At 42.0% G+C, this 14,834-nt stretch overlaps 1 protein-coding gene across 5 annotated transcripts in view; it reads right to left on the reverse strand.

Moving 5' to 3' along the window:
* Positions 1-14,834, reverse strand: part of ptk2ba (protein tyrosine kinase 2 beta, a) — a 366,968-nt gene that overhangs the window by 34,682 nt on the left and 317,452 nt on the right. For 4 of the 5 annotated variants that reach the window (XM_039749530.1, XM_039749527.1, XM_039749528.1 and 1 more), the window contains exons 24-25: positions 10,594-10,719; positions 445-594 (exon numbers count right to left, since the gene is read on the reverse strand). In XM_039749530.1, coding sequence (XP_039605464.1) covers positions 445-594; positions 10,594-10,719 — 276 coding nt within the window. The remainder of the gene's footprint in view (positions 1-444; positions 595-10,593; positions 10,720-14,834) is intronic. The other variant, XM_039749531.1, reaches the window with a different exon arrangement.

A 14,834-nucleotide genomic window follows, 5' to 3' on the forward strand; every position in this document is an offset into this window, starting at 1 on the left:
GTCTTAAGTTTTTTTGGTTCTAGAGATGAACATGAAGCTTTTCAAAGACAGATACCACCATGAGTGATAGATGGCGGTCAAGTAGCAGCACTAACTGCTGTGCCGTCTGGCTATTATCAGTTTAGTAAACAGACACTTGTATGTATTTGCATTGTCTTTTTCAGAAAATGGACCAAAATGAATGAGACTACAAGACACTTGATTTTATATTAACAGCGGGCACAGACCTGCGTCATGACAAGAGCCAGAATCACAGCTCCTGTGCATCCAAAAATACTCAGCAATGCATATGTGTTCCTGTGTAAGGAAAGGCTACCATTATGAGTTTAATGAAAGCACACAGTCGGTCGGACTGTCTCCATAGCCTACCAGGCAAACTGCATCGGTGGTAACAAATAACAACGACATACTCGCAAAATGTCATCAATTTCTTAGGGCACTTACCAGAAACTTCTCTTCCTTCTGTAGCCATTTATTGTCAGCCATCATCTCTTCCTTCTGTCGTTTCAGGGTCTCTTGTAGTCTCGCTTTCTCCATCTCCCACATTCTCTGGGCATCTTCTTTGCTGGTTGGTTCAATGACAAACTCTGCCTCCTGTAGGGTCAGAAGATGTTATTTTAGACTGAGCATCCATTTGTGGTCTTTAGAGAGTTACTAGAATCATTTGAGACAGAGGATGGAAGTCAGTATACAGTACCCTACAGTCCAGACTCACCTAACACAAGGTACTTAGGGGGTACAGAAATACACAGCAACCACAGGTAAACCTCAGCCATTGTTTCTAGAAATATCTCTGGTGCTTACTTCACAAAGGGCGCCTGATCATGGCTGAGCGCTGATCACAGAGCCCTTCCTATTCACTTTCCCCACCGGCTACATCACGTTTTTATACTCTGATGCTATCCACGTGTCATTTCTTTATAGTCATGGCCAAAAGTTCTGTGAATGATCCAAATATTAATTTTCACATAGTTTGCTGCCTCACTTTTTATGATGGCAGTTTGCATCGACTCCAGAACATTCTGACAAGTGAGCCGATGAATTGCAAAGTCCCTCTTTGCCATGAAAATGAACTTCATTCCAAAACACTGTATGTCAGCCCTGCCACAAAAGGACCTGCTGACATCATCTCAGTGATCCTCTCATTCACACGGGTGAGAGTGACGACGAGCACAAGGCTGGAGGACACTCTGTCATTATAACTGAAATACAATAGAGAGGTGAAGAAGGCTTCAGGGCGCCCATGAGAGTCCAGTAAGCGCCAAGAGCATCTCCTAAAGTGGATTCAGCTGCGGGCACCACCCAGGCAGAGCTTGCTCAGGAATGGCAGCAGGCAGGTGTGAATGAGGCAAAGATATCTGGAGGATGGCCTGGTGGGTGTCAAGAAGGGCAGCAAAGAAGACAAGAAAAACATCAGGGACAGACTGACATTCTGGGATTGGACTGCTGGGGGAAAGTCATTTTCTCGGGTGAATCCCCTTTCTGATTGTCTGGGGCATCCGGAAAAATGAAAAGGTGAGTGGCGCTACCATCAGTCCTGTGTCATGCTAACAGTAAAGTATCCTGAGACAATTCATGTGTGGGGTTGCTTCTCACTCACAGCCAGGAATAAAGAACAGGACCAAAACATCAACCGAGAGCAACTTCTACCAACCATCCAAGAACAGTTTGGTGACCAACAAAGGTGGAGCAGCAGGCCATAAGGCAAAAGTGACAACTAAGTGGCTCAGGGAATAAAACATTGAAATTTTGGGTCCATGGTCAGGAAACCCCCCAGACTTTAATCCCATTGAGAACTTGTGGTCAAGAGGCGGGTGGACAAACAAAAACCCACCAATTCTGATTATGCAAGAATGGGCAGCTGCCATCAGTCAGGATTGGGCCCAGAAGTTGATTGACAGACAGCCTGCCAGGGCGAATTGCAGAGATCTTTAAAAAGAAAGAAGGGCCAACACTGCAAATATGGACTCCACGCATAAACTTCATGGACCTGTCAATCAAAGCCTTTGAAACTTCTGAAATGCTTATAATTATACACCAGCATACCATAAAAGCATCTGACAAAAAGATCTGAGAACACTGAAGCAGCAGACTTGGTGAAAACCAACACTTGGGTCATTCTCAGAACTTTTGGTCGTCACAACTGTATGCTCGATCGCTGGTGAGTTAGATGCTACAGATGTGCAGGGAAGCAATGTCTCTCTTCATACTTACACAATATCATTTACACACCTGGATTAGCCAATTTTAAAGGACTCTCAACAGTATGTTGTAGAAAATGAGGATATTATTTTTAAAACGTATGAATTTCTGACAACAAACAATTGTTATAAATTTTGCTCTCTCCCTTTATGACAGCAGGGCCTCAGACGCTAAGTTCACATTACAGGCCCCATTGTTGAATTTGGATTTTTTGCTCAGATCTTGGAGGTTCACATTCATAAGTACAAGTGACCGGCTGTATCGGACTGTAATGGGAGTGCATCTGTCCTCTGAAACGGCATGCAGGCGCACATTGGTACGTTTGTGGACGAGTCATCTGCTTCAACAACAATAAAAAAAGATCACGTTTGTATGATGACTCGTGGTATTCTGCTGGGCTCTATTTACCACAGAACTCCGATGTCGGAGTTGGGGATGACATCACACTCGAGTTGAGCGTCTTCCCGTAAAACATTTGGAAAAACAACACAGACACCTCCACGAAAACCTTTGTGTTGCTTCTCTTACGGAATGAAGATACAGTGCATCCGGAAAGTATTCACAGCGCTTCATTACTTTTCCCACATTTTGTTACATTACAGCCTTATTCCAAAATGGATTAAATTCATTTTTTTATACACACAACACCCCATAATGACAACGTGAAAAAAGTTCAATTTGCAAATTTATTAACAATAAAAAAACTGAGAAAGCACATGTCCATAAGTATTCACAGCCTTTGCCATGAAGCTCCAAATTGAGCTCCGGTCCATCCTGTTTCCCCTGATCATCCTTGAGATGTTTAATTGGAGTCCACCTGTGGTCAATTCAGTTGACTGGACCTGATTTAGAAAGGCACACACCTGTCTATAGAAGGTCCCACAGTTGACAGTTCATGTCAGAGCACAAACCAAGCATGAAGTCAAAGGAATTGTCTGTAGACCTCCGACACAGGATTGTCTCGAGGCACAAATCTGGGGAAGGTTACAGAAAAATGTCTGCTGCTTTGAAGGTCCCAATGAGCACAGTGGCCTCCATCATCCATAAGTGGAAGACGTTCAAAACCACCAGGACTCTTCCTAGAGCTGGCCGGCCATCTAAACTGAGCAGGGGAGAAGGGCCTTAGTCAGGGAGGTGACCAAGAACCCGATGGTCACTCTGTTAGAGTTCCAGAGGTCCTCTGAGGAGAGAGGAGAACCTTCCAGGAGGACAACCATCTCGGCAGCAATCCATCATTCAGGCCTGTATGGTAGGGTGGCCAGACGGAAGCCACTCCTTAGTAAAAGGCACATGGCAGCCCGCCTGGAGTTTGACAAAAGGCACCTGAAGGACTCTCAGACCATGAGAAACAAAATTCTCTGGTCTGATGAGACAAAGATTGAACTCTTTGGTGTGAATGCCAGGCGTCACGTTTGGAGGAAACCAGGCACCGCTCATCACCAGGCCAATACCATCCCTACAGTGAAGCATGGTGGTGGCAGCATCAGGAACTGGTAGACTAGTCAGGATAAAAGGAAAGATGACTGCAGCAATGTACAGAGACATCCTGGATGAAAACCTGCTCCAGAGCGCTCTTGACCTTGGACTGGGGCGACGGTTCATCTTTCAGCAGGACAACGACCATAAGCACACAGGCAAGATATCAAAGTAGTGGCTTCAGGACAACTCTGTGAATGTCCTTGAGTGGCCCAGACTTGAATCTGATTGAACATCTCTGGAGAGATCTTAAAATGGCTGTGCACCGACACTTCCCATCCAACCTGATGGAGCTTGAGAGGTGCTGCCAAGAGGAATGGGCGGAACTGGCCAAGGATAGGTGGGCCAAGCTTGTGGCATCATATTCAAAAAGACGAGGGTGGAATTGCTGCCAAAGGGGCATCGACAAAGTATTGAGCAAAGGCTGGGAATACTTATGGACATGGGATTTCTCAGTTTTTCTTATTTTTAATAAATTTGCAAAAACCTCAAGTAAACTTTTTTCACGTTGTCATTATGGGGTGTTGTGTGTAGAATTCTGAGGAAAAAAAATGAATTTAATCCATTTTGGAATAAGGCTGTGACATAACAAAATGTGGAAAAAGTGATGCGCTGTGAATACTTTCTGGATGCACTGTAACTACTGAACAATGTATTATGCGGTATTTTGCGTATCCAAACACTTTAGCGACATTTCCAGAGATAAACGTTGGACAGTACTGGGTGTACAACCGATTTAATGAGACACAAATAGACAGAAGTGCTAATAAATAGTATGATACTGCAGTTTTTTTACCAAAGTTTGCTGTGTATGTCGCCATTTTGGATTAACGTCATAATCTGAAGTTGGACAGACCAGCTCTGGGTTTCTGAGTAGGAAATCCAATTTATGGGAGTATTCCAGTTGAAAACTCTGACTAGGATCTCAGAAATTCAGACTTCCCAGTTCAAATGTAACACAGCATTAAAAATGACAAAATGGACGCACTTATTGATTGTGTACGCATCACAGTTCGCTCTGGAGGACGGCATACAGTGCGTCAGCTGTACATGATTAGGTTGAGAAGGCGAAGAAAAGGCAGTTGGCTAGCTTTCAATGTTTTTGCCGCTAATGCTAGCACTGCTGCCCCAGAGATGTGTTGGTAAGAGAACAGAGCCAGCAGTAGTGGGATTGTGACTGTTGTCACAGCTGTAGCACCCCATTGTTGTTTTGCCACACGGATGGCAGTGCTCAGCCCATTCAAATAGGCAGAAAAACACATGAATTCTGATCTGACTGTTCTTAATCATGCTGCATGCTCACAAATCGGACACGCATCTGGTCAAGGACCACATGTGAAAGTGACACGGATCTGATTTGAAAAGATTGGCTTTCCGCGTCCACACAGCCCTGAAAACATCAGATTTGTGCCAGATCAAAGCAAACATTAAGAATTGAGTCACTTCAGGCTGGTAATGTGAATGTCGCCACGGTTAATCTATAAGACCGTGTATACTCGCGGATAAGTTCTCCTGTGGATAAGCCGGAACTTGAATTTTTTGTATAATTTCTGGTATTTTATAATGCCGGCTGTATAAGTCAAATGCGGAAAACTCACACTATTGGTCCAAGAGATTACGATATGCTAATGCCCACCTGAGAGAGAAACCACGGAGCACACGGCCTTTTCTTAATACGGTAAATAATACCCAAACTATTCCGAAGTGACATTTGCTCTGTTTTGTGTTTCTTATATCTCACACCCTCATACAACCTTTATCATAAGAGCATTCCTTATCTACGATGGAGCGTTCGATCAGAACAAAATATGAAGCTAGTTTTAAATTAAATGTCGTTGAAGTAGCGAAAGAAATTGGTAACTGCACTGCTGCAACAAAATTCAATGTGTCTGAGAAACTGATGTGAGATTGGAGGAGGCAAGAAGATCTAAAAAAAAAATAAAAAATTTAAGTGTTGCATTTTTGAACAGGCGTATAAGTCAGGGTCTGACTTTATGATCGATTTTTTGGGTTTCAAGACCCGACTTTTACGTGAGTACATACGGTAACTAATTTTTATTTAATATAAAAGATAAATTATAATATAAGGATTAAGAAAATAAATAACAAGCTGGGTGGACTGGCAGATAATCATAATTCAGATAATCGTGAATTATCACAGAGGGACTTGGACAGCAGTCAGGCTTGGGCAGATCTGTGGCAGATGAAATTTAATGGCAATAAATGTAAAGAATTACACATAGGAAGTAAAAATGTTAGGTTTGAATACACAATGGGGGTCTGAAAATCGAGAGTCCACCTTATGAGAAGGATTTTGGAGTCATAGTGGACTTGACGCTGTCATATACTGTATAGCGCCCTGATAGGAGTGGAGCACAAGTCACAGGAAGTTCTGCTCAAACTTTATAACGCACGGGTGAGACCTCATCTAGAGTCCTGTGTGCAGTTTTGCTCTACAAAAAGGACATACCAGCACAAGAAAAGGTCCAGAGAAGAGCAATTGGGCTGATTAAGGGCTACAGGGGATGAATTATGAGTATTAAAAGAGCTGAGCCTTTACAGACATGAAGAGGAGACCTGACTGAAGTGTTTAAAATTATGAATTGAATCAGCCCAGTGGATCGAGACGGTGACTTTAAAATGAGTTCATCAAGAACACAGCTGGAAACTAAGGGCAAATTTCTCACTCAAACTTTAGAGAACACAGAGAACCAAAGACACATGGAATAAGTGACCAAGTAGTGTAGTGGACAGTTGGACCTTAGGGACTTTTAAAATTCAATTTGTTGACATTCTGGAGGAATTAAGCGGATAGGACTGGTGAGCTCACGGTGGTGCAGTGGGTTCACTTCCTGGGTCCTCCCTGCGTGGAGTTTGCATGTTCTCCCCGTGTCTACGTGGGTTTCCTACCACAGTCCAAAGTCATTCAGGTCACCTAGCGTGTGCTTGGTGCGTGGGTGTGCCGTGCGGTGGGCTGGTGCCCCGCCCGGGGTTTGTTTCCTGCCTTGCACCCTGTGTTGGCTGGGATTGGCTGTAGTTAGGATATAGCGGGTTGGATAATGGATGGACTGGTGAGCTTTGCTGGGCTGAATGGCCTGTTCTTGTTCAGACTGTTCTTTCACGTTGACAAGATGATTTACAAATGCAGCTCTCATTCAGTCTCTGGGTAAGAATTCAAGTGTAAATCCTTGCTATGCAGATTAGGTTTTACTCTCTGGGAAGTAACTTGAAGAACCAGAACAAGACATAAAAAAAAAAATTACAAGTTCTTTCTTTCAAACTTTTGAAGAACAAAAAAAAAAAAAAGATTTGCCAGTTTAACACAATGACTGCTAAATACCTCTAGGAGGTACTTTGTGATCTGTCTTCAGGGCTGGAGCGCCAAACACGAGCAACATAGTGGGTAACACATGTAAATAGAGGACTGTGGGTGTCCGAAATAAAACAAACAATCAGCATAGAATACAATATTTCGTGCGCAGTTCCATTTTTCTTCTTAGCTGTACATAATTTGCATATGTAGAATCAACACCATCTCAATTTTTCTCAGCAATGAGCGTCTCGCCACTGTAAAGTTCGCGTGGAAATGGAGTTCAGTTGCAACGAATTGTGTAACCTCAAGTGTGTCAGAGCCAGCCGGGTTTTTACAAAGATGGCGTGCACAAAGAATTTTCTGTCCGGTGTGCCAACTATAAAATAGATTTTTTTTTTTTTTAAATAATGTTTTTGAGTTTTGCTTCTAGAAGGACAGCATTGCAAACAAATTTACAGATTTTAACTGTGGCAGTCATTATGTTAAATCATGCCATTGTCTAACCTGCTTCATCCAGAGCAGGATGCTAGCACAGGGCACAAGACAGGAACAAACCCTGGACTGGGCACCAGTGCATCACAGGGCAAAAACACACACACCCCCCCAGTGCACACACACACACACACACACAGGCCAATTTAATGTCACCAATTCACGTAATCTTCATGTCTTTGGGAGGAAACCCACACAGACAAGAGGAGAACATGCAAACTCCACACAGAGAGGACCCGGATGGCGGACCCTGGTCTCCTTACTGTGATACAGCAGCGCTACCACTGTGCCACTCTAATAGTGTATGACCATATATTATATACCCTACATTTATTTTCTTTTCCATTGCTAACATGTTCATTTGTATAACAGTTTGATTCATTTTGTCTTAAAGCAACATTTTCTTTTTGTTTTTAATAAATGAGAATGCCCTAAGCTGTACACTTTCCTTCTCTGCCTATCTTTGGTCTCGTAAAGTTACTTGACAGGTTAAAAAATAAAAACTCAAGACTCAGAAGCAATATTTTTTTCTTATATTTTCAATTCACTCTTTTGTATTTTCACATTTTTAATTAAAGCAAACCTCCCACAAAAAAAAAAAACTTGGTTTGACTGTCTGATCAAATAGGAGTGTTGGAAAATATCGGATTTGTGATTCCATTCACTTTGTATATTATGACCAAATTACTGACCTCCTGTGCCCAGTAACTAAATAATTTGCCGTCCTTTGTATGGTTTCCTCCTGCGTTTAATGAATGGGCCCAATGCAGGGCGGCCCATTACTACTTGTAGCTGAACTGCTCGTTGTGCACACGTAACATGAATTCTCACACACTGTCTACGGAGCAAAGGCTGTCAGCATCACTGCTAGGGCTACGTGCCACCTCACTGGGTTCCTTAAAGTTAATGTAGTGTGTTTATGTCTTTATTAACAAGGCAAATGGAGTGTTAAATGCCTGGATGCAATTCCAAATTGTAATTCTTTATCTATTTCTACTTTTTCTTCAAATGAATACTTCTCTTCCCTTCATTTTGACTATTTTGTATGTCTGGAGTACTAGTACTTTATTTTAAAGGCTAGTGATTTGCTAATTAACCATTAACAGTTTCAGTCTTTTGTTTAAGCAGCACTGTAAGGAGAGAACAGCGACGCCTGCTACCATATCATATGATGGCCCCCAGCTGTAGTCGGACCCCTGCTTGTTCACTTTGGACAAGGACACCTCCCTTTGGCTGATCCCCACAAGCTGCCACTTACTGATTCAGAGGCCTTGGGACCACAGACAGGACGTGAAGCAGGGAATGGTGAGACCGAGCAGTATTCCTAGCAATCATATGCCGTAAGATACTTCTTACAAAGTAAAAAACAAATGCTCTCTTTATTTGGTGTTTTCTTGACTGTACCACTGATTGAGCTGATTGTATTACGTAACGCACACCACGGCCAAGAACTGAAACACAGATTACATTTTTATGTCAGCATATTTGTAACTCTGATTTAATCAGCTGCACTAGTGAATGAAAATGCAGAGTTCACTATCCCAGAGTGGAAACCTGGTGTTCAGCTGCAAGTGACAGTCAAGGAGCAGAGAGCAGTGCCATTCTGAATAAAGCCACCATGCCTCAACGAAGATGAAGTCCAACAGCTGTCTGCTTTAACTCATTAAGTCAGTAAGCACTGCTGTCACTTTATAGATTTCTTTAAATAAAGAAATCAATAGCAAGTCACAAAAAACTTCTGGCCTGGAATCATTTCAACATAATAATTGCCTGGTGTATAATTGGAGGAAGATTCACAGGAGAAAAATGCATTCGTACTGACCTTCTGCTCCCTGCAGGAAACAAACAGGAACCATTAGTGCTGCAGCTGTGCTCCTCCTATCAGATCACCATAACTCACGTCGTACAGTCAAACTCACTTTAAAAGACCACTGAGAATGCACTTGAGAAGTCATTGTAAACTTTAAAAAACATAAATGCTGCATAAAAGCCGAGACTCCACTTGAATGCCGATTATACATCCTACACAATGTCGTCAAAAGCAGACTCAGTGCTGTGCCTGCCGGGCCTTTTCTGACCCGACACTGACACCCCTTTTTTAGGTGCTCTGGGGTCCCATTTTTCACACTGAGCCAATTGTGTATTGATTGACCATCTTAACCTCTAGTTGTGATGAGTTTTAGAACAGATGACATTTAGGATATTTTTATGGGATGTTAACATGCAGCACCATGAATGGAAAGTAAAATCCAATAAAAATGGACAGTGAAATCCAATAAACTAGATAGATAGATAGATAGATAGATAGATAGATATGAAAGGCACTATATAATAGATAGATAGATAGATAGATATGAAAGGCACTATATAATAGATAGATAGATAGATAGATAGATAGATAGATATGAAAGGCACTATATAATAGATAGATAGATAGATAGATAGATAGATAGATAGATAGATAGATAGATAGATAGATAGATAGATAGACGTTTTCACACTCAAATCCACACAAAGGCTTTATAATGAGACCCCAGTTGTGGGATCAGAACACACATTTCTGTATCCATTTGGCAGCAGCACAGCACCCTAGTAATACTGTACACTAAGACTAAAACCCTTTACTTTTTGTGATTTTTTGAATAAATGATACAATTTATGCAGTTGTATTTGTTGTCAAGTTAATTTTCTTATTACTTTAATTTCTTTTGGTCTGTGTTGCTTATTAAATCTCCCAAGTGTTGAACACATTCATTTTCTTAATATTCTGTTAAGGATATTTGTTTTCTTTTAAGGTAATTAACTGACCTGCTTTAGTTTCAGATTTTACTGCCTGAATGCCTGTTCTTGAGTACTTTGCCAGAACCTTTGTGTTTGTTTTTGTGACTGATGACATATCTAGTGGCCTGTGAGTACCTTATATATGGTTGCTGTCAGAATTTCTCTCCCCAGAAGCCCCACATTTCTTTTGATTTTTTTTTTTTGTCACAACTCTTCCATAAATATTCTAAAAGCACCTTACACTTCCTCCATACATCACGAGGCAAGTGACCTCAAATCTTCAGATGTCCCTTTCACAATCGCCCTAATCCCCAGAATAGCTGGCTTACCCTCATGCTTCGACGCTTGAAGAAGTCCTGGCGCAGCAGGGGCAAGCCGTGAGTGGAGTCGGCTGGCGACTGGTAGTCAGATGGGCTAGCAAGGGCAGGAGAGCTGGCACAAAGAGACTCTGGCAGCTGGCCGAAAAGCACAGACAGCGATACAACACAAAGAAGCGGGTCAGCATCATAAAAAATGCAAAGCACATAAAGTGGCATAGCAACGTGTGGCAGCAGAGGGCACTTGTTCTCGCGACAAATGAACACATATTTACAAATAGAGAACTCTACAAAATTAGTTAAACAGTTCAATTTAAATTTAAACTCATGATCACAAGAAGATAAATGCTGCTGTTACAAGCTCTGCCACCAATACATCAGCTTTAAGGATGGTAAATACATCTGCTTGAATAGAAAGAAATAAAAGAGTTTTGAAGACATCACGCAGGCTGTTCTGAAATGCTGGAAATTCTTGAGACTTGTCATCCTCGAGGAGGCAGAACAGGAGGTGAGGAGAGGGACAGCTTCTGTGGCTCAGGTCACCGTAGTAGCTGACAAGCTCCATACTGACATGGCTGCAGGTAAAGTGTAGGGCTGCCGCGATTATTTCATGTACTCGAGTAGTCGATTAAAAAATAATAATAATAATCTAATTGTATTTCTTAATTGACTAATCATACCTGCACCCTGCCAAATTGCTTGCCGACATTCTATGATGTTCATTACAGTAAGTTAATAACAGCAGGAGATGATCCACATTCCCAAAGGTAGGTCCTTTCAAATGTTGACCCAACGTTTCCTCTGTATTGGAGTGTTTTAGTGTTTCTGCACAATCAACACAAAGATGTTTATCCACAGCAGCACTACTTCCACACACGAACACGTTGTAGCGGTGCTACATGAAGGGGGCGTCTTAACGTGTTTTGTGCCGAGTCGCCTCTTTCATAGTGTTGTCCCATTTTGTAGTCTATGGTGCGTCTGTGTAAATGTTGTTCCCCTGGAAACAGAGGGGGAAAGGAGAACGCTACAGGACCTCAATTACCCCTAAAGGTAATTTTCCTGTCCACCCATCAAATCCCTCCGGCATATTTCTAATTTAAACAAGAGGAGGGGAAATAAGGAGGAGGAGAAGGAAAATAAACAGAACACAACGTCGGACGCATCACGCGAGACAGAGAAACGCCGATCCGGGTCGTCACATACCTGAACGCCGGACCTGTAACGATCTCGCCATTCTCACAACACCCCGGGGTTCAGTAGTATCGGGACAGATCGAGGACCATATGGTGAGACTGTTTCTTTTTTTATTTCGGGAGAGGAGTGAACAATCAAGTGCTTCCATATTGCAGTTACCGCTGGACAGTTTCTAACCGGTTCAAGGTCATGTCCATTAATCATTCTCTGGACTTGTTCAGTGTAGGGTCAAGGGAGGGTTTGCACTTTATTTTTTATTGCTGCAACATTTATTATAATATTCCGCTGCTCACTTGTGAGGTTGGGGGTGTTAGGGGAGGGGGTAAGGTGACATATTTAGACTGGCATTTTCTTTCACTTCTTTTTCATTAACACTAGGGGGCTTCACCCCGTGCTTGCTTCGCTCGCCAACCCCCTTGCCTGAGCTTCACGCTAACCACTTTGAGTCTCTCCACTCGCGTGTGTGGATTTCACTTTCACGAAACAACAAATATTTTATTTCTCGTGGATACGCCTCTTCATTGGGAAGAAACATTACTTTTCCCTGATGGCAACACAAATTAGACGATCTACGAGTCTCTGACTTAAAGTTTAAAGTCAAGCCATGTCTACATCCTTCTGTCATATCACCTAAGTCCATATATTCGATCTCTTTTCGCTTTTTACCATTTCGTCAAAATCACATTGAATTTTGATTCCGTATTTGGAATGACATCGTGACAACGCAACGTATAACTGCCCGTGAGTGAATATCGTTTCTTTCTCTCTACACGAACTGTGTCTGACAATAGCATTCACACAAATAAGTAATGACTGAGCTGTGTGTGTGGCTGTAAATGTTTCAGATGTGGGCAGGACTTTTCCAAATCTCTTTGTATAAAGTCTTGTCAAACAGGGCTTGAAATTTTCTCTTGTAGGATTTCACTTTCACCAAACAACAAATCTTTTAATTTTCGCAGATATGCCTCTTCGTTGAAACACTACCTTTCCCTGATGGCAACACGAATTAGACAATCTACAAGTCTCCGACTTAAAAGTTTAAATCCGAACAATATGCTTGATCTCTTTTCGCTGTTCTGTCATTTCACCGAGTAATAATTTCCGTTTGTTTGCACTAATGCAATCTTTACCATCATTTTTTTGAGACTTTCGAATTTTCATACTTCCATTATCTCTAACCTGCCCTGCATGTGTATCAGGCCAACATTTTTGAATTCTTTACGATGTTCTACTTTGTCATCAACTCTTTGTCTTTTATTTCTGGCCCCAGACGTGGTTAAATCTCTTGGCACAAAGTCTCATCTCGCGGAACGTGAAAGTGTCTCTCTGAGAAAGTCACGTCTCGTCTCTCTCTTCCTAAGATTTTTTTATTATAATAGAGAGATGCATATTCACTTAATTATTTTGCATACTGTTTCTCCTTCTGCTTATTTTTGATCACCGATTGGGGAAGTTATTGGAAGAAGTACAGTTTGTCTAAGTCTAACGCCCCTCAGGTTGCCAGGCCACAGGTCTTGGCGGTATAGTCGCCGGTCCGGACGATTGGGTTGTCCGTTATAACGTGAAGCCGAAACACTCTGAAACTACAGCAGAGGACATCAGCTACAAAAAGTAACCCACTTACACGTAGTCTCACTGAAGCCAGACATGTAATATAAACATCCGGAGACCACCACATCACTTGTGCTTAAAAGTGGGTGGGAACAATTAGACGGCTCACTGAGTGTCACATTTCTAAACCAATCCAATGCCTCATGAAGGCAGTGCTCAAAGTAGGGGCGGGGCTTTTGGACTGCAAAGATGAGAAGTGCTCTCGTGGTCTGACAGAGAGAAAACTTCTGATTATGATGATCCATCTGCCGTTGAAAAGTCTCCTAAAAAAACCTCTTTGGACGTACAATTGTGTGCTGCGTGTGTTGAAAGCACATTGCACATGTTAAAAATAAGCATTGCCTGATACAAGGAAAAAACCTTCCGGTGACATCACATTGTACAATGGCATTCAAAGACATTAATGGACGAGCGGTAAACGTTCACGATGTGTTGGCGCAGGTACTGTGTGTGCTCTCTGTTGTTCAGTGTAATGACAATAGTGTAGGAGTCAATGTCAGATTGAAAGAATTGTCTGCTATATTCATGAAATTTCGAATAGTAAAATATGCATTTGAAGTAACCGGTGTGTCACGGTCCGTCAAAAGGACCACCGTTAAGAGAGTCGGATGACACAGAGCCACAGGAGATGCGGATTTCAGTACTAAAAACACCTGAATCAACAAGTCTGCCTAACAACACCAGCAAAGCACAGAGAATGCTGCATAACATCCACTTTCTGACTACGCGTCTGAACGAATAACTAAAGAAATCTAACATTATTGTCTAGCTGGAAATGCAAACGCACCATGACAAAATAGCCACTGCGTTTTAACACATTGACCACAACGCTTATCCAGCCTCGGTTTGCTGTTGGTGAATGACTGAAAGATCACTTCTCAAACGGGTGGAGCCAAGCAGGCTGTGGTGGTCTACGTGTGTCTGTTTTCCGTGATTGTCACTGCACTCATTATAATGTGCAAATTAATTATTAAGCTTCAGTTACCTTGTGCTACTGAGATCTTGAACAGGTAATCGCAATTGAACTTTTCATTTTCTCGCGCTGTCTTTCGTTCAGTATGTTTTGCTGGCTCTCTGAACTCCTGGCGGTGGTTTAAAACACACAGACTGAGGGAATTGTAGGTAAGTAATTTAAAATGGATTCTTATGATTTGAGACTTTGCACTGCAGGATTTTGATGCTCTTCACTACACACTTTTTAACGAGTTGTCTCCAGACATGTAATCTTGTTTGAGAATCACGACTGGCCCGAGAGACAACTTAAACTAAACCAACTGACCTCCTGGCATTTGGCAAAAAGCTCGGACATCATTAAACTGTGTAAAGAAGAGTTAAATGTCATCATCGGACATCGAAAATTTGAAAACAAGCATGATGCCTGTGATCTTTTTCTTGTGTTCTGTAAAAATGTTTAGTCAAACTGAGACTTGATTTGTAGGTTCTCTTAT

The sequence above is a fragment of the Polypterus senegalus genome, chromosome 3 (genome assembly GCF_016835505.1).
Source record: "Polypterus senegalus isolate Bchr_013 chromosome 3, ASM1683550v1, whole genome shotgun sequence".
NCBI lineage: Eukaryota > Metazoa > Chordata > Cladistia > Polypteriformes > Polypteridae > Polypterus > Polypterus senegalus.